Below are 20,228 nucleotides of genomic sequence, written 5' to 3'. Positions count from 1 at the left end.
ACGCCAAAAGGCTAGAGGCGCCTGATGAGCTCGGATGTTTTCCTGAACTTTCCAATACCATTCGGATGCATTTTTAGTGACTTACTGCTGCAAAGACAAATTGTTACACCTTTCCCATAGTCAAGTCATTTGAAACATATTCAAAAAACAAATGTTAAGTGGGAAAAAATGAAAAAAGAAAGAAACTAGAACGTTCTAAGTGCATAAACCTATTTGAACTTGGCGCTGTAAGGTGTGGTATAGTCTAGCCAGCAATAATGGCACGCAAGCAAAAAAACAACACTGTCTGACATCTTAAAGTAAATCATGTTGTCACATCATTGTTCAGTGATTATAGTCATTTGTCTGATGATCATAATACATGTATTTGATGATGTGTTCTGACTCAATCTTGGTAAAATAGTATTATTCTATAATGAGCATATTCAAATAGCTACAGTTTTCTTAAAATTGAATTCAGAAGTGTTAGATATAACCTTACTGCTGAACCCAGATTGACATTTCAGAGCCACAAGTTTATACTGTATCTGAGACTGTACCCCCCTAAATAAACTGATTTACAAATGTCTCAGGATTTTGATACTTTGCACTTTAGGTATCTTTAAGGTGAGGACCTTAATGGGATATGAAAGAAGAATTCACTACAAAACAGTGCTGAGATCTGGGATGTGAGAATGTTGATAATCTTTATCTCAGAACTATGCTTTGCGTAGACAGACCTTTATAGTCCCATGGTCACGATCTCGAAATACATAATGTCTATTTGTTTGGCCCGTGACCCACCACACAGATTATATATTGGCCCACCAAGGCCAAAAGTTTGAGAACACCTGCTCTAGTGTGATTGTGTTTCCATCAGGAGTGTGACACTAAAGACTTGGGGTGAGCAGAATCAACAACCTCTGCATCATTCAAGACAGTTGCTTTGTGAGAAGGTGTTGAAGTTCACAGTTAGCCATTGTTATGTAAATTAAAGCCGAAAAGTACACAGGGCTGGGATTGGCCCCAAGTCTGGGCATGTCCCTCGGAGCCATGACCCAGTGAGACCCGGGTGCCGGGCCCATGTAGACGGAAACCGAAAAATCAGTCTTTTGGGCGAAACACCAGGATAAATCCTAATTGGAAACTCGCCATTAGCCCACTGATTTAGCCTACCTATGAATGATATGAGTGAATGCATACTTTTCCTCTACTTTTCCTCTTCCTGTTACCTAGTAAATGCAAGCACAAACAATGTCACGTTACATTAAAATACCACCCATTGTGCAATTTAATTGTTCATACATAATTACATAATACAATCAAATATAAAAAAGTATACTATTGATCAACATATACAAACTTTAAACAATTTTCAAAATACATTTCCCAACACATGAATAGAGCTTTAATGCCTACTAATATATGTCTCACACACACACACACACACACACACACACACACACACACACACACACACACACACGCACACACGCACACACGCACACACGCACACACGCACACACACGCACACACACACGGCTACTTTATAGGGTCTATCCAAAGCAGTAGCAGCAGCAGGTGGGTTCCTTGTCTATCTTGTACTTCCCAGAGTCAGGCTGGTCTCTACACTCAGCCACAAAGGCCTTCAGCTGGGACACCAGGACTCTGTCCTTCTGGTGTTGCTGAAAATAAACAGTATGGCAGTAAACTTTCTGAACATTTACATACAGTACTATACTATTACCATGTTACATAACCACTGTATTGTGTGCTGTAACATTAAATATACCAGGAAGGAGATGCAACATTATACCAGATCATTGAATTACCATCTTTTCTCATTGAACAGGCATGCAGAAGATAAACAGGGATGGTTACTTTTGAATATGTCATGCCATGTTAATGCAAAAAGCTGACCTTGATGGTCTCGTATGTGTCTGTGATGAGGGCAATGAACAGACTGAGCACCATGTAAATGAAGAGAGAGAGGAAGGAGTAGAGGTAGAGCCTGCTGAACAGCCACACCATGTATCTCTTCTCTCTCATCTTCTGGAAAGTGGAGTACAAGTCATCACCGTTGATCAGAGAGAACAGGCACTCCGTCACCTTGTCCAAGGTCCGGAACTGGCAGAAAATCAATTGGTAACACTTTGCATTAAAGTATGTTGTGCTATAAAGGATTATAAACTTGTATTAGTTATACGTAATAAACCATTGTAACACATTGGTTCAAATTGTAGCCCTTCATATACTGGACTGACCTTATATATGTGGATTCTAAAAGATCTTGGGCCTACATATACAGGTACCGTATACCTTTTTGGTTTTTAGTGTACCTACTTACTTTCTCATGATACGGCCCCAGAACGATCCAGCCACAGAAACAGTAGCCCAGGTAGATCAAGCCAGCGCAGCAGGAGAAGCTGATCACATTTGGAAACGCTGCCCTTAGGGCCAGAATTAGGATCTAGGAGGAACAAGGAACCTTACTCATCTATGTTTCACTATTTGAATATGTGCTGTCCTTTATGAATGCCATGTACTGTAATGTTCCTATTCAAAGAACAAATCATTGCTGTGGTGCTGATGGAGCATTGCTGTTAAATTGAGCTCATTTCTTATGTTAGTCCTTACGTTATATTTCTTAAAGAAACCCAGGTAGCGGATAACTCCAACCCAGACAAGCATTGTGGATGTCCCAAGCAAAATACTGCAGACATCATAGTTTGTAAGGTCCTGACAAATACAGAAATATGAATGTCATATTGGACATACAGACACATGAACAAAAGGTATGTGCTCAGGTGTAGTCACTACACCTTAGTCTGTATTCCTATTTTGAGGGCGGATCCAGCGATGGTCAGTGTATCGCTGACGATGATCAGAATATACCAGCCGTTCACAAACTCCATGCGCTCAGACCAGGACACAGTTTTACCAAAGTAGGTGTGGAAGAATGCAGTGTAATGCTGAATGAGAGAAACACACACCATAAGCAAAAACACATGAATATTAATGCTATTGTTATAGTGAGTAGGCGATCATGAGCTGGGTATGCTTCTACTTGTATATTGTATGAATGCCTGACCGTATTCATGGTACGTACAATCCTAATATTTAACCTATTACCCCTATAGAATAGTCTTCTTAACTTACAAACTGGAGCTGAGATCCTTTGTAGACTGAGCGTGTGCACAAGATGAGTGAGGTAAAGCAGGCGAGGATGACGAAGGAATCAAACAGCAAGAGGTGGTTGTTCTTCCCAGCTGCAAATTCAAACAATCAGTAAATTAGATAGTGACACTTTTTCCCCATGCATATAGGATGGAGGCTGACAGATTACTGCCACTGCAAATGGTAGGATCTCTACTGTAAATGTATGAAATATGGACTGTAGTAATGAACATGCTGAGCAACAGATTATTAAATTGTGCCTCCTTCTGGCATTGAGAGACACAGCCCATGTTAGAACTACAGTATGTTACAAATAAGGAGACATGACAGTCTGACTCAGCTCACTAAACACTAAATCTTAACTACTGAGGTCACAAAGAATGTAGCTATTACTCAGACAAATCGTATGCTGACTGAACATTTTTTTTTTTTTTTACATACTGGGATGATCTTATGATATACTTACAAGTGCTTGCAACATTCCAGTCTTTACATTCATTGATTCCAACATTATTTTCTAAGTTAATCTTTATCCTCCCACTGTTTGCACGATTGTCAAACATTATCTGCCAAAAATAAAGTCAGACAGAGACATCATTTGCTTGTGAGTTCTAGCAAGGATGACTGAATCCAGGTTTCAGCAGCTGGATTTCTACTGGTTTAAGTAACATTTTAAATGCACCATTACTAGAAAATGGAGAATTGACTAGTTATTCCATGACACAAATTAATCCGTTAACTTTGTTGACTCGCTACTGGTTGCCATTTGTCTTCTCCATTGACACAGAGGACAGCTGCATCACACTTAAAAGCCTAAAAGAGCCCAAAGAAGTTGTTTCCTGAGTCATAGAACCCACCACCTACAATTATACTAAAGGCATAACAGTCTGGGAGCTCGTGGTGGCGCACTGTCTGCAGGTTGATGGCTTTCAACGTGAGGTAGATGTTTACTGACAACAGCCTGAGTGAGAGACAAAGAAACATTTATGATTATAGACTACAACAAAAGAAACCTGGTATAGGGGGCCAACTGTAGTTTGACTGTTGGTCTGGTCAGTCACCTTTTAAAATCCAGAGAAAAGTTAATGTCTCTTGACAAAGTTTTATCCTCCAATGGCTCCAGAGGATATACGGAAATACATTCTGTGAGGAAAAAACAGAAAGGTCTTCATAATATACCTTAATCCAGTGGAAACCCTTGTAATGGTTGCAAGCAATTCCCAAACTTCCTGTTTCTGCAGTCACACGAATTAACTGACAATGTGATAAATACTATACAATGAGTGTACATAACATTAGGAACACCTGCTCTTTCCATGACACAGACTGACCAGGTGAATCCAGGTGAAAGCTATGATCGCTTATGGATGCCACCTGTCCAATCCACTTCAAACAGTGTAGACGAAGGGGAGGAGACAGGTTAAAAAATATTTTTAAGCCTTGAGACAATTGAGACATGTATTGTGTTTGTGTGCCATTCAGAGGGTGAATGGGAAAGACAACATTTTTAAGTTCCTTTGAATGGTAGTAGATGCCAGGCGCACCAGTTTGAGGGTGTCAAGAACTGCAATGCTGCTGGGTTTTTCATGCTCAACAGTTTTCCGTGTGTATCAAGAATGGTCCACCACCCAAAGGACATTCAGCCAACTTGACAACAGCTGTGGGAAACATTGGAGTCAACATGGGCCAGCAAACCTGTGGAAAACTTTCAACACCTTCTAGAGACCATGTCCTGACAAATTGAGGCTGTTCTGAGGGCATAAGAGTGTGCAACTCAAACTTAGGAAGGTGTTCCTAATTTTTTGCACACTCAGTGTAAATCTACTACAACAACAACACACAATCTGGTCACTGACAGCTGTGAGAAGCCAGAGATCTGTAAATAGGACAAACAGTCCACGGTCAGTGTTTAGTTGAGCATGTAAGCAGATATCTAACAGCTGGAATGGATTAATCTAACAAAATGACTTACATACTGTTTATTCCCAGTCAATGTGGGCACATACATTAAAACTTAACATTATTCTCCCTTATCATATTTATTTTTTAAGATATCTAAACCATGTTATTATCCTCTCTTATAGAACACTTGAGGCTATCACAAAAAAATAAATACATAATGAAATGGTGTGCTCTTGTACCTTTGTCTACATGTGGGTCTATATCAAAGGTGTCGTTGCCAGGGGAGATGCTGCCTTTCCTGAAGAACTCCTGACAAAGGGTCAGAGGGGTGTACTCGCCCTCTATCTTCTCATACGCATGGTTCCCTACAGTCAGGTTCTGCAGGTTTATAAACTGAAACAAGGAAAATATAGTGAGACATGATATACAACCGTGTTCTTGGCCAGATTTGTCACAGGTGGTGCAAATGAGGAAATTCACTAAATTTTTTGGTTGTCAACATGTTTAGGGTAGCTATAGTTTCACTATAAACAACACCGTGCTCCACTGTTTGATAAGTCTCATATGACTGTGTAAAAATGTTAGATGACACACCGGGGAATCAGCTACTGTATCCTTTAAATACTGTGCTGTAATCTACATAAGACATATCATTTACACTGGTAGCGAACAAGCAGTGAGAAAGACTTTGCTCTTTTTAGGCCATTTGAACTCCACATTACCCTATCGATGACGTAATAGATGTGGTCGTACACATCTGTTTTGGTGTACACTGCGTATCTGTCCACACGTTGGTCCTTATATTCTTTCAGGAAGAGGTGTTTAAACACCATCAGGTTTTCCTCTTTAAAGGTCACCATCATCTCGTTACTCAATCCAAAAGACACCAACTGAGGAAAACAAACATGTAATAGATACATACATCAATTATGCGTAACACAAAGCATTTAAGATTTTTTTTCTCATTTTATTACATTTGATTAAAGTGAATAAAATATTTGGGATTTTAGACATGGTCTTTCTAGGGACTTCCATTATTGTGTAATGCCACTTTGGCTCACAGTCATGGTTTAATGGGGAAATGGTTAAATCTATGGGTATTTCACTTCTCTAGGCGGGTATATTGTACCTATATTTTACATGACCGACAGTAGAAGCCTAAGTCTCCTCCTACACTGCATTCTACAGTAGCCTACCTGAAACGTGATGATGGCAATTTTCAGAATCTGTAACATTAGTTTCCATGGTTTCCGGCCCCTGGCTCTATATTTTTCACAGGGGTTCATAAAGAAGTACTTGAGCCTCCTCCTGAAGTCTTCCACCACTTTGGAATCACCGGGGCTCTGGCTGGAGATGGGGCATCGGGTGCAGTGGCCATTTGGTCTCCTCTCCTCTGCTGGCCCCTGGGGCACAAGGGGCTCCACGTCATCCATCGGGGGAAGGAGATCCTTCTATACTGTAGACTATACTGTAGATACCACTCGATTAGTCACACACAGATTTGACATGACAGCCAAAGTCAAGGGAAGAAGTGGCAGTGGTTAAAATGAATCAGCATTCTGATTGTCATTTCAGCTGGTGTTTAGTCAAACACAGGATTTCACCATCTTGGAATTATGAACGAGTACTGGGCTACTGAAACTAATATAGAGAGAGTCAGGCAGAGTCAAACAGACATGTTTTTGAAAGTGCAGAATAATGTGATGAAAGAGAGAGAGTTCAGCCATTCCTTTCATTTTGATCTTCATCTAAACAGGTTGGACTGCATTCAATGACTTCTGTCGCTGTCACTTTTTATGCTCCCATGGGCTCCATAAATGACACTAAAAACAAGATAAATTACACTGGTCTGGGACATCTACGAACACTTCTTATTTTCCATTATTCATTAACATGAAGATGTAGGCCTACAGCAGAGCAAACACATAAACAACTTTAAAAATACCTTTCTATTGGTAATACGTAGGAAAATGTCATGTGGTCCACATAAAGTTGCTGTTCAACGACAATTGATACAGTCTAACACAAGTGGCAAAAAACCAAAACATTTACTGTCCCAAATCACCAAATATAAATCAAGATACAACCTCGTTATTTGTTCTAACTATTTAAATGTCTTCATCTCTGTCTTTGTCATCATCATCAACACTTTGCTAGGTTATTCCTACTAAAAGTTGGAACATAAATGGAACGGCGACGGTTTATAATTTACCTGTGATCCAGAGATGCACCTGCCGCGCTCTACTGAGCAGATTTAGTGCGTGAACAAGCACGTTTTCTTTTCTGTCAACATCGGATAGAACAGACACGGAGACACTCGATCACTGTGACTGTCATTCTTTCGCGTCATTCTGCGGTTTTCCTCTTTTTCCATAGTAGCGGGAAGATGTTTGGGGGGGGGGGGGGGAATAAAAAAGATCCCCGTGCTAAAGACTGCAATAGGTCCGCAAATAAAGAACTAGAAAAGGCCCAGTGCACTACTTTTGTGGAAAGATGAATGTTCAAACTAAAAAATGTTTTGCCCGTGCTACAGATGACTATATTGGTCCGCTAACACAGGATTAGTAAAGGCCCAACACCACTTGTGGGACAATTTAACCGCAAAAATATTTTGTATTTATTTTAAATTTAATTTGAATCATCCTCAGCATCCCGCTGCTACGTGTGTGCCACCCCCCAAAAAAACAGAGTTCCCAAATACAGAAGGCCTACATTTACAAAAATGACTGAGTTTTGAAGTCTGACTGAAAAGCTCAAGTTTCATGCATGTAATTGCCTAATTTACTTCTCAGGATTATACAATCATAATGAAAGTTGGGCAATCAGAAAATAAGGATAGCATGTATTTCTATGAGCCATTAGATCTTTAACAAACATGAACACATTTTACCAGAAATTAGAAATCTCCTGTGTCTCATATTCCTTTGATTTATTTATAGTTCTAAATGATCAAGATTTTCAACCTAAAAAGTACAGACACATCAATTATCAAAATGATTAAAATGACATAATCGTTTTGATAATAAGTAACACCATTGTACCATGACTCATTAATGCCCTATCACAATAAGAAAATTTATCTTTAATAATATAAGAATACTCTAGTCAAGAGTAAAAACAAACCATTTCAATGTAGGCCTACCACATTTTGTAACTACAGTTTGTGTGCCTAAATGCATACGATGAACAACTTATTCCAGTGTTTTGTGTAAATACATAGAAGTTGTCTTCTGATGATCTGGGATCCTTACAAGGACAAATCCCTACTGTAGCTGGCATGGTGTGGCATGTTGATGCTAGCATAGATATATCATGACAGTTAATCATGAACTCACGCACCCATAATTCATAGGAAAGGAGCAGTGTTGGAGAATGACGACATACTTCGACCTTAGTCCAAGTCCAGAATAAAGTGAACCTAGTGCCTTCAGAAACTATTCACACCACTTTACTTTTTACACATTATGTTTTGATACAGCCTGCATTTAAAATTGATTAAATTGAGATTTCTTCTGTCATTGGCCTACACACAATACCCCATAATGTCAGTGTTTTCGAAATGTTTACAAATGTATTAAAAATGAAAAGATGAAATGTCTTGAGTCAATAAGTATTCAACCCCTTTATTATGGCACGCCTAAATAAATTCAGGAGTAAAAATGGCATAATAAGTTGCATGGACTCTGTGTGAAATAATAGTGCTTAACATGATTTTTGAATGACTACCTCATGACTTGAATGACTGTACCAAACACATACAATTCTCTGTAAGGTCCCTCAGTCGAGGTTGTGGGGTTCGATTCCCATAAGGGACCAGTATGACCCCCCCCAAAAAGCAGACATTGAATATCACTTTGAGCATAATTACACTTTGTATGGTATATCAATACACCCAGTCACTACAAAGATACAGGCATCCTTCCTAACTCAGTTGCCGGAGAGGAAAGAAACTGATCAGGGGTTTCACCATGAGTTTAATGACTGTGATAGGAGAAAACTGGGGATGGATCAACATTGTAGTTACTCCACAATATTAATATAATTGACAGAATACATATATTCCAAAACATGCATCCTGTTTGCAACAAGGCACAGAAAAATTTGGCAAAGCAATTAACTTTTTGTCCAGAACACAAAGTGTTGTGTTTGGGTCAAATCCAATACAACACATTACTGAGTGCCACTCTCCAAATGTTCAAGCAGAGTGGTGGCTGCATGTTATGGGTATGCTTGTAATTGTTAAGGACTCGTTATTCGTTAAGGACAATAAACAGAATGTAGCTAAGCACAGGCAAATCCTATAGTTAAACCTGGTTACCAAGAAGACAGTGAAAGTTCCTGACTGGCAGAGTTACAGTTTAGACTTAAATCTACTTGCAAATCTAGGGCAAAACTTGAAAATGTTAAGTCTAGCAAAGATCAACAACAAATTTGACAGAGCTCGAAGAATTCTGAAAACAATAATGGCCAAATGTTGCACAATCCAAGTGTGGAAAGCTCTTAAAGACTTACCCAGAAAGACTCACAGCTGTAATCACTGCCAAAGGTGCTTCTATAAAGTATTGACTCGGGGGTGTGAATAATTATGTAAATGGGATATTTCTATGTTTAATTTTCAATAAATTAGCAAAAACTGTCATTGTGGGGTATTGTGTGTAAACAGGCAAGATTTTTATTTGATTTAATATATTTTGAATTCAGGCTGTACCACAATAAGTCAAGGCGTATGAATACTTTCTGAAGGCACTGTATGTCTCAACCCAACTCTCTATGCGTAAGGAAGGGGCATTTTACGAATGAGGACTTGATAGAAGCAGAGTAAAATGCATGAGGGTACAGCTTATGATTGAGGCATCATTAGTAAGCAGTTACTTATTTCATATTGAACCCAAAACAGGTTTGTCCAGCTTTCGGGTTGACCCAGTGTATAATGTAAGGCATGGAACATACTTTACAAGTTGATATTTGTTTAAAGTAACACTCAACTAAAACCATTGATAAAACACATACACTGATACGAACAACACATTTGAAGAGTGAATGTTTGTTATGAGTAATGCTGGGAAGTAGTCCAGGGTGTGGGGGGGGGGGGGGGGGTGCTCATTAAGATTTTGGTGGGGGCTGAGGTGAAGGGTCCCTGCATGACATGAAAGTGGGTGTGGAGCGTGACCTCAGGGGCTGGAAGTTGACATCCCCTCCGCTGATCGCCGTGCTCCTGTGTGGTCCAGCGTCCATGTTAGATGAGGCCTCTGGCAGTAGCAGCACTTCCTGCGGCAGGGGGGGAGCCCCTGGGTCTCCAGGCCTGGGCAGTGTGGAAGAGACCTGGGATGAAGACACGGCCATGCTACCCCCTCGCATGGATGACAACACGTCCTTCCCATGGCTGGAGGCAGCAGGCCGGTTGAGGAACCTTAGGGCGTCAGAGGTGGATGGGCTCCCTTCTCCGTTGTATAACATGGTGGATGCCAGGTTGGACTCATATGACAGTGTCTTGGAGAGGTCTTTATTGACCCCGGATGTGTCCTGAGTTGGCAGGAAGCCCGAGGTGGAACTGGATGCCCCTGCTGTAGAGGGCCAATGGGAGATGGTCATGATAATGGTACTAAGACAGTGAAAGACCACTGAGCCAAAGCCTATTAGCTCGGGGAGCTAACACACATCGTCAGGTCTCAGGCAAGGTTACTTGTCACTCAAGTGTGGTTCACCGAACCTCCTCTATTAAATAATTTTAAAAAAAAACAACACTTGAACACACACACAACGTACCTCTGAGAGATTCTATCTTCTCGTTCTTCACCTTCTGCACTTCATCAGTGATCTTGGTAATCAGGAAGTTGAGCGTACGTCCTTGTTGGATGGACTCGATCAGGGTATCCAGCCCCCGAGGGTTCTCAGCCAGGTAGTCCAGGAGCAAGCCCGTTTTCTTGGTCTGCGTGATCCTGCAGCTGATCTCCTCTGTGTCGTCTCGCGTCAGGATCTTCCGCGAGCGCAGGTAGTCAAAATGACGGTCAGCCCGGATCTTTTCACAAAGGTACGGCCGCAGCCTCGTCAGGACCTAGACAGAGAACAGCAAGATGGAAACTGTGGGGGTGTTGAAGGATGCTTTCTCGACCATCTGTATGTTATATAGGGCCAATATATATGTTTTATCAAGTGTGTGTGAACAGAGGACTGACTACTGATGGCTATACTGTAAATGCACTGAAGGACAGGTAAACATGTGAGGGAAAATAATGATTAGAGTATGGACATGCCTTTGTTAACCATTAATATGAATGGGTTATGTAGTGGCTTCCTTTTCTCTTTACCATAGCCACTGCCCTAGCCTGGAGAGGGGTTGTTTCGTACGCATACAGTCCAACTCTACGTTTCCAAATGGCCAAAACATTCAATGAGATCCAGGGATATGGTGCAACAAAAAGGTTTATTCTTCTAATATCTAACAACAACAAAAAAGATTATCCAATCAACTTAAATCAGATATTACTTGACATGGAAAATACATAATATGACCTGTTTGTAATGTCTGTATGGTCAAAAAACTATACCGCTCCCGCATCTAGCAAGGACTCCTTGCAAAAACTTACCACAGTACAACGAATGAGCATAATATTTCATCATATACATTCATATTTAATATATTTACACAAGTGTACATGGAGCTCTGTATGTTCTGTCTTTTATACAAATATGTCCAAATCGGCTCTAACAGGTTAGTTATAATACGAGAAGGAAGAATTTTATTTACACTATACACACATAGGCTTCTGTGAAAATGGGGTAGCCTATAGAGGGTGCGGCATAAATTGGTTACTTTCACTTCTTTATTATGCGCAATTCAACATTTTAAGTTAATAACTTTATGGTAAATAATTATTGTAAAACCAACTCACTAACAGTTGAATTGACAGTCAGACAAATAGGCCACTTACTTCCTTTTTTATATCGGCCATTTCATCTTCTGTCAGGTGAGGAACATCCATCCTACTCACCCTACCTAAAGTGTAAAATTCAAGTCTTCCGGGTACTTTACGAGATTAAAATGGCACACTAAAAATATTTAAACCAAAAGATAGGCTCCGGTACACGGATATTGTATTTTCCAGTGCGTAACTCTTGTCTAATAGCCTATAGTCTAGTTATTTGCCGATACAAAACATAAGCTTCCAGAGCCTCGGTAAATATAAGTTTCTCATGAGTGAACCGCTGCCAATTATTACTTCCTGATTCCATGGATGAGTTTACGCAAGTCATGTATGGGCAAGTGAATGATGAGTGTTTTTTAAATATTTTTTTTTATGATGAGTGTTTTTCATTCAGTTGCGCTATACAAGTCGGCTACTATCGCATCACCACTGTTTTTTTCCATTATGGGATAAACAACATATCCCAGTGTTCAAATAATATATTGTTATTCTCTGATTTCTTATTGTTTTGCTTGACATGGTCAAATAACTGAAGCATAGAGTGGGACCTGATTTTCTAATTTGGCGAACAGAAACTAGAACATATGTGAAGCTAGCCACAATAGGATTTGGAGAGAGCCGAGGCTACACAGACTCGCCTGCCCAAATTGACGACGTTGTCGCGCAGCTGAGAGTCGATTGGAGACGAATGGGTTCAGTCAGTAGTCCTAGCTAGTTTATGCTGGCTAGCTATCAACAACAACAGCATGGCTTAGTTAAAAGTCGATGGGCGAGGGGAGAGAGAATAGTATTGGACACCATCTGGAATCTGGACTTCACCATGCAAGGCCAATTAGCTGACATAACGAAAAAAACGGTGTTAATAACCAATGCAACGTGTTGTGTTGCAACCTGGTCTCAGTACATTTCGTATTATTTTGTATGTAAATTCGTGACAGGTTTGAGTATGATATCTTACTTTTTGTATGGTATATATTAATTTGTGGATGTCCATCACTCATTTCGTATGATATGTTACAAATGACAATTCGTATTATATGTTACGAATTTTCAAAATATACAATATGTTACAGATTTGCCAAAAGTATGATATGTTACGAATTCTAACTAGGTGGCTAACGTTAGCTTGGCTAGGGGTAAGGTTAGGTTGAAGGGTTGCTATTGGGGTTAGCTAAAAGAGTTAACCTTTTCACACGTACCAACAAAAGGGTGTGATCATTCTACAGTGCTCCCTGCAGCATATACTCAAACAGGTGTGATTAGAATGCTTATTTAGAACATCCAGTTTTGATTGACAGCATTTGAGCTGGCCACACAAATTTTTCACAAACATTTTGCACAAACACAGTCCTTATGTCCTGAATGTGACCAGTTTATTTTTGGAATCAATGTTCAGACATTCACAGAAGTAGCAACAGCATGACACAATTCTCATCCAAACCGGAAAATGTAGGCTACATTTGTCCTAGTGTGTAATGGCTAGCTAGTTAACGGGGTGCACGCTAATAGCGTTTCAATCGGTGATGTCACTTGCTCTGAGACCTTAAAGTAGTTGTTTCCCTTGGATTTTGTGGAGCAATGGGAGCAATGGGTAACGATGCTTCGAGGGTGACTGTTGTCTATGTGTGCAGAGGGTCCCTGGTTTGAGGCGAGGAGAGGGACGGAAGCTATACTGTTACATTGCAATAAGCATTCTAATCACACCAGTTTGAGTGTACGCTGCAGGGACCACTGTAGAATGATCACACCCATTTGTTGGTACGTGTGAAAAGGTTAACCCCCCTTTTGATCTCTTCATTCTAACATCTTTGGTCTGACAGATGTTTACGTGACACCCAGAATGCATTGTATAATGTCAGCAAAGATGGCGCCACACATGGCTGGCAAATAGCTTAGCATTAGCTCATTGTAATCAGTACAACCTTCAAAAAAATATTTTACACACATCATAGGTGTCCATTACAGTCTATGCAATAATCAGAATGCATTATTTGACACCAGTACTTAAAAACATGTTAATAAAACTGTAAATACATTATGCTCCATACATACATACATATGCTACAATAGAAACAACAACACGATATACAGAAAATAAGGCACTTACTTTGATAGGAACGCATGAGATTCGAACAGGCAACATTTGGGTTGCTAGACATTCGAGTTATATGTCACCCCTACCAACCACCATCTTTTAGTTCTTGCCTTAAGTAACCATCTGTCTTCAGTAACCATACCACATGTAACATAACTACTATTGAGTGTCCTGGAGATATCTTTACTACGTTACGTCTAGTGAGACCAGGCTGGTATATTGGGTTGCTCATCATTAGCCAGGCTAGATGTTTCTAGCCACAACCAGGAACTAACTAGCTGGGGATTCCTGGCAATGTAAATAGTTTGTATGTATGCTTGTTCTTTGTGACTATTCCTCTTTTGTTTGTTGATATTTGTTTGTTAATCATAAAAATACATTTGATTAAAAAAGGAGAAAGGAAAAAAAGGAGGCTGGGGAAGGCTCATTATCAAGACTGACTGAACCGAATCCATTCCTCCCCAGTCAACTCTCGCTGTGCGACATAAATCATCAATTTTGGGCACAGGCGTGCCCACATAGCGTCCACCTGGAATGTGCGGTTCACCTTCAAAATAAAAGCCCCTAATTGAAAGCGATGCAAATGGTAACAAATAGTGGAATCATGCCATATATGCATTAGATCATGCTAAACACGGTTGGAATGTTGTTATATAAATTCAATTAAACACAATTATTAGTTAATTTGTAGAAATCAGTTGAAATCGCACTGTGGATGTATTAGACTTCAGAATTGCACCCACAGAAGACAACTGTGAAGAGTTTACACAAATATTAGCGTAGTAGTTCTTATTGCGGCACTTTGACTGTGGGATATCACTTCCCCAGTCAGCCTATTGTGCATATTGACATTGATATTTATATGATACAGGGCGAGACCCAGATGCAGACACGGGAGGCAGATGGTTTGTCTCTGATATGTATTACAATCCAAGGGGCAGGCAAGAGGCAGGTCGGGGACAGGCAAAAGATCATAAACCAGGTCAGAGTCCAGGAGGTACAGAGTGGCAGGCAGGCTCGAGGTCAGAATGGTCAGGCAGGCGGGCTCAGAGTCAGGGCAAGCAAGGGTCAAACGGGAGGACTAGAAAAACGGAGACAAGGAAAAAACAGGAGCACAGAACACACGCTGGTTGACTTGACAAGACGAACTGGCAACAGACAAACAGAGAACACATTAATAAATACCCCGGGGCTAATGGGGAAAACAGGTGACACCTGGAGATGGGTGGAGACAATCACAAAGACAGGTGAAACAGATCAGGGTGTGACAATATTACTCTGTACAGCTTTATCTATGGATTGTGGATCAATGAAATGGGGTATCAATGACACACATAGAACACAACTGTGAAGAGATTACACAAATATTAGCATCATAGCTCATATTGCCGGACTCTGAAACCACTGTGAAATGAGACATATTAAGTGTACCAATCAACTTACTATGTGTATTGGACATTCACATTGCACTGTACAGCCTTACCTATGAATTGTGGATAAATCAAATTGGGTATCAGTCTTCTCAGTGACACCCACAGAACACAACAGTGAAGATTACACACATATTAGTATCATGGCTCATATTGTGGGACTTTGACTAGCATTACTCTACTATTTGTAGCCATTTGAAAGACTTTTGATATGTGACTTTTAATTTGAAGACAAACAGCAAATTCCACTATTGTGGCTAGCTTCACATAGGTGAATCTAGAAGCCATGAGTAACTTGGTCAAGAAGAATGGCACCAATTGACCTATACAGTGGGGCAAAAAAGTATTTAGTCAGCCACCAATTGTGCAAGTTCTCCCACTTAAAAAGATGAGACAGGCCTGTAATTATCATCATAGGTACACTTCAACTGTGACAGACAAAATGAGAAAAAAAATCCAGAAAATCACATTGTAGGATTTTTAATTAATTTATTTGCAAATTATGGTGGAAAATAAGTATTTGGTCACCTATAAAAAAGCAAGATTTCTGGCTCTCACAGACCTGTAACTTCTTCTTTAAGAGGCTCCTCTGTCCTCCACTTGTTACCTATATTAATGGCACCTGTTTGAACTTGTTATCAGTATAAAATACACCTGTCCACAACCTCAAACAGTCATACTCCAAACTCCACTATGGCCAAGACCAAAGAGCTGTCAAAGGACACCAGAAACAAAATTGTAGACCTGCACCAGGCTGGGAAGACTGAATCTGCAATAGGTAAGCAGCTTGGTTTGAAAAAATCAACTGTGGGAGCAATTATTAGGAAATGGAAGACATACAAGACCACTGATAATCTCCCTCGATCTGGGGCTCCACGCAAGATCTCACCCCGTGGGGTCAAAATGATCACAAGAACGGTGAGCAAAAATCCCAGAACCACACGGGGGGACCTAGTGAATGACCTGCAGAGAGCTGGGACCAAAGTAACAAAGCCTACCATCAGTAACACACTACGCCGCCAGGGACTCAAATCCTGCAGTGCTAGACGTTTCGCCCTGCTTAAGCCAGTACATGTCCAGGCCCGTCTGAAGTTTGCTAGAGAGCATTTGGATGATCCAGAAGAAGATTGGGAGAATGTCATATGGTCAGATGAAACCAAAACAGAACTTTTTGGTAAAAACTAAACTCGTCGTGTTTGGAGGACAAAGAATGCTGAGTTGCATCCAAAGAACACCATACCTACTGTGAAGCATGGGGGTGGAAACATCATGCTTTGGGGCTGTTTTTCTGCAAAGGGACCAGGACGACTGATCCGTGTAAAGGAAATAATGAATGGGGCCATGTATCGTGAGACTTTGAGTGAAAACCTCCTTCCATCAGCAAGGGCATTGAAGATGAAACGTGGCTGGGTCTTTCAGCATGACAATGATCCCAAACACACCGCCCGGGCAACGAAGGAGTGGCTTCGTAAGAAGCATTTCAAGGTCCTGGAGTGGCTTAGCCAGTCTCCAGATCTCAACCCCATAGAAAATCTTTGGAGGGAGTTGAAAGTCCGTGTTGCCAGCAACAGCCCCAAAACATCACTGCTCTAGAGGAGATCTGCATGGAGGAATGGGCCAAAATACCAGCAACAGTGTGTGAAAACCTTGTGAAGACTTACAGAAAACGTTTGACCTCTGTCATTGCCAACAAAGGGTATATAACAAAGTATTGAGATAAACTATTGTTATTGACCAAATACTTATTTTCCACCATAATTTGCAAATAAATTAATTAAATATCCTACAATGTGATTTTCTGGACTTTTTTTCTTCTAATTTTGTCTGTCATAAAGTGTACCTATGAAGAAAAATTACAGGCCACTCTCATCTTTTTAAGTGGGAGAACTTGCACAATTGGTGGCTGACTAAATACTTTTTTGCCCCATTGTATGTAGCACTGTTATAAACGGTCTCACTTAAACCCTCATATCTGCCCCCTTTGAACTAGAGACTTGAAACTTTGTTTGTAGGTGTCTTTCCTCATGCTGAACAAATTTGCCTCAAGAAGCCATTGATTGATTTTCCTACATCTTGGACATTTTTGAAAACCTTTGAAAACCTCTTCTCATGAACCAGTCCAAATAACACCAATTCGGTATGTAGGCATTTGGCACATCTCTTCAGGGGTGTAGGAATGGGTGGGGAGCCAGTCCCACGCAATCAGATTGAGCAAAAACCTAAACTGTATACATTATTAAAATACCCAGTACATTAGTCTTTTAATGGTGTTGAGAAACAAATGTTGCTGCATTCAAATATGGCCGGACTGTACTTATAGATGCACGTTAGTGCATATGCTTATGCTAAGAATACTTTTAAAATGTTCTTCTCACGAACCATAAATCAGATTGACTCCAATTAATTAGTCTCTAGTGAATTTGACAAAGATTAGTTGCTGCATTTAAAGTCGGCCACGCTACACCACTAGATGGCACCATATCACACCAGAGCTATAAGAACTGAACAGATGGACATGGGGCCATGAAACTTGGTATGTAAACCTAGTGGTGGAAAATGTATCAAATTGTCATACCTGAGTAAAAGTAAAGATACCTTAATAGAAAATGACTCAAGTAAAAGTCACCCAGTAAAATACTACTTGAGTAAAAGTCTAAAAGTATTTGGTTTGAAATATACTTAAGTGTCAAAAGTAAATGTAATTGCTAAAATATACTTAATTATCAAAAGTTAAAGTTAAAGTATAAATCACTTCACATTCCTTATATTAAGCAAACCAGACAGCACCATTTTCTTTTTTTAAGGATAGCCAGGGGCACACTCCAACACTCCGATATAATTTACAAACAAAGCATTTGTGTTTAGTGAGTCTGTCAGATTAGAGGCAGTAGGGAGGTCCAGGGATGTTCTCTTGAGAAGTGCGAGAATTTGACTATTTTCCTGTCCTGCTAAGCATTCGAAATGTAATGAGTACTTTTGGGTGTCAGGGAAAATGAATGGAGTAAACAGTACATTATTTTATTTTAGAATGTACTGAAGTAAAAGTAAAAGTTTTTCAAATATTAATAGTAAAGTAAAGTACAGATACCCCGAAAAACTACTTAAGTAGTACTTTAAAGTATTTTTACTTAAGTATTTTACACCGGTGTAAACCTTGTGTATGTCAGAAGTTGTGTGAAATATAAAGTCACCACAACCTTAGCCCAAGACCAGTTGGTGGCACTTAAGATATCATTGGCACCAGTGGCACAATAGCATACTGTAGGGCTGGCACAAAGTGCTTCTTCTTGTCAACTGTATGCAAGAATTTCCTCTGTGTTGTCTTAGGAATTCAGCATTCTCTGTTTTATCTCTCCAACCCCCATTGTGTCACCTCTGAGAAGCAGAGGTTACATCATGTAGGGTTGATATCTGATTGGAGGTTAACTTTACAGTAATACTATTGATCAACAACTCAGATTTAGAATCCAAACAACTCAGATGCTTATAAAAGGGTCTTAGATTCATTGTTCTTTCTCTACTTTGTTCCTGAACTGCTGTGATGAGATCTCTTTCTTTCGCTTTCCGTCCCATGGACTTTTGGGGCATGGGGCATGGCCTTTCAGGCTATGATTTCTCTCTTTCGCTCTCATCATGCTTAGAATAATGCTTTGTTAATGTCGGTATTGCCATGTAACTTAAGCTTTATGTCGTGCATGGGAATCCATTCATTTGGCAAAGTAATTAAATAATACTTGTATTTAAAAAATTCCATTCTCAGACATTTCTTACTTGCCTATTACTTTAACTCAATAGTGTTCTTGCATCTTTCTAAATCATCTTTATGAAGTTAGATAAATCTTTTAATAGGCTAATTACTTGTCTTATTATGAGTCGCATGTGACGTGTTTATAATATCATACAGTATACACTGTATATACACGTCAAATATTACTGCCCACTACAATACTATAGCAATAACTATTGATCAAGTGGACTTTGTCTCGTGCAAATGAATGTTAGATTTAAACGATGCAGACGGACAGTGTGAAATATCATGATTACTATATCTGTTTAATCACATAATGTTGCCCTTATTGTAGAAACTGGAAGTCCTGCTGCTTGCGCAGTCAGCGTATTGCAGCTGTGAGAGTGTTATGAAGTATTTTAGAACACTAATGTGAACTGTACCAACTGAGATTTAAATCGTTTACAAAAAACACATTTTGATCAAATAAAGTCCCAGAATTCAAAGATGACCGTAACAAACCAATACACTAATTGTCACGACTCCCACCGAAGGTGTCTCCCCTTCACGTTCGGGTGGCGCTCGGTGATCGTCGTCACCGGCCTACTAGCTGCCACTGATTTGTTTCCTCCCCCTCCTTGTCTGTTTATTAGTTACACCTGTTATCAATTAGGTTATTAGTTGGGCTTTATTAGCCAGCCGGCCCGTTGTACTCGTTGTACACGCATGTATGTCACGGTTGTTCGTGAGCTGTTTTTTGATACTGTTTAGTTCCCCTGTGTTTTGGGGTATTTGTTTTGAGTGGCGTCTGTTTTCACTTGTTCGGTGTATAAAGAAATCGCCTACTCTGAACTCTCTGTCTCCTGCATCTGACTCCTTCCTCCACTACACCCCGGGCATTACACTAATGCTGAATATATTTCACAAATCTTAACATAAACGTTTGTCAAATTGACCCGATAATTTGTATATAAACTCAGTACATTAAGTAA

The 20,228-nt window shown here is 40.0% G+C and overlaps 2 protein-coding genes across 3 annotated transcripts; both read right to left on the bottom strand.

Annotated features, from left to right (window-relative positions):
• Positions 1-1,241: 1,241 nt before the first annotated feature.
• On the bottom strand, positions 1,242-7,530 carry mcoln3a (mucolipin TRP cation channel 3a). Of its 2 annotated transcripts, XM_021589111.3 has the most exons (13): positions 7,271-7,530; positions 6,255-6,526; positions 5,781-5,948; positions 5,298-5,451; positions 4,218-4,299; positions 4,021-4,117; positions 3,623-3,722; positions 3,139-3,248; positions 2,802-2,951; positions 2,617-2,718; positions 2,327-2,449; positions 1,900-2,106; positions 1,242-1,664 (listed from the first exon to the last, which is right to left on the bottom strand). In XM_021589111.3, the coding sequence occupies exons 2-13, from the start codon at positions 6,489-6,491 to the stop codon at positions 1,536-1,538; spliced, it is 1,659 nt and encodes a 552-aa protein (XP_021444786.2). In that variant the 5' UTR covers positions 6,492-6,526; positions 7,271-7,530; the 3' UTR covers positions 1,242-1,535. The 2 variants fall into 2 exon arrangements, with proteins under 2 accessions (XP_021444786.2, XP_036822851.2); XM_036966956.2 differs by having other exon boundaries at positions 6,255-7,401.
• A 1,137-nt stretch (positions 7,531-8,667) lies between these two features.
• On the bottom strand, positions 8,668-14,481 carry LOC110508540 (B-cell lymphoma/leukemia 10). The gene is made up of 3 exons (XM_036966817.2): positions 11,991-14,481; positions 10,825-11,113; positions 8,668-10,622 (listed from the first exon to the last, which is right to left on the bottom strand). Exons 1-3 carry the CDS (start codon positions 12,039-12,041, stop codon positions 10,162-10,164), a joined length of 801 nt encoding a protein of 266 aa, XP_036822712.1. The 5' UTR covers positions 12,042-14,481; the 3' UTR covers positions 8,668-10,161.
• Positions 14,482-20,228: the final 5,747 nt, after the last annotated feature.

This window comes from Oncorhynchus mykiss, chromosome 28, assembly GCF_057628025.1.
Source record: "Oncorhynchus mykiss isolate SJ-2025 chromosome 28, ASM5762802v1, whole genome shotgun sequence".
Lineage (NCBI taxonomy): Eukaryota > Metazoa > Chordata > Actinopteri > Salmoniformes > Salmonidae > Oncorhynchus > Oncorhynchus mykiss.
The sequence above is the reverse complement of the archived record's forward strand: the minus strand, read 5'-3'. Positions and strand labels throughout refer to the sequence as shown.

Bases quoted from the DNA above. Each gene is read 5' to 3' on its own strand.
- mcoln3a (XM_021589111.3), bottom strand. From the start codon at position 6,491: ATGGATGACGTGGAGCCCCTTGTGCCCCAGGGGCCAGCAGAGGAGAGG. The intron at 3,249-3,622 runs GTAAGTATATCA...TTGAATTTGCAG, and splicing joins CTGGAATGTTGCAAGCACTT to CTGGGAAGAACAACCACCTC. The intron at 2,719-2,801 runs GTGTAGTGACTA...TGTATTTGTCAG, and splicing joins AAATAGGAATACAGACTAAG to GACCTTACAAACTATGATGT.
- LOC110508540 (XM_036966817.2), bottom strand. From the start codon at position 12,041: ATGGATGTTCCTCACCTGACAGAAGATGAAATGGCCGATATAAAAAAG. The intron at 11,114-11,990 runs GTAAGTGGCCTA...TTCTCTGTCTAG, and splicing joins TGGCCGATATAAAAAAGGAA to GTCCTGACGAGGCTGCGGCC. The intron at 10,623-10,824 runs GTACGTTGTGTG...GGCCCTCTACAG, and splicing joins GAAGATAGAATCTCTCAGAG to CAGGGGCATCCAGTTCCACC.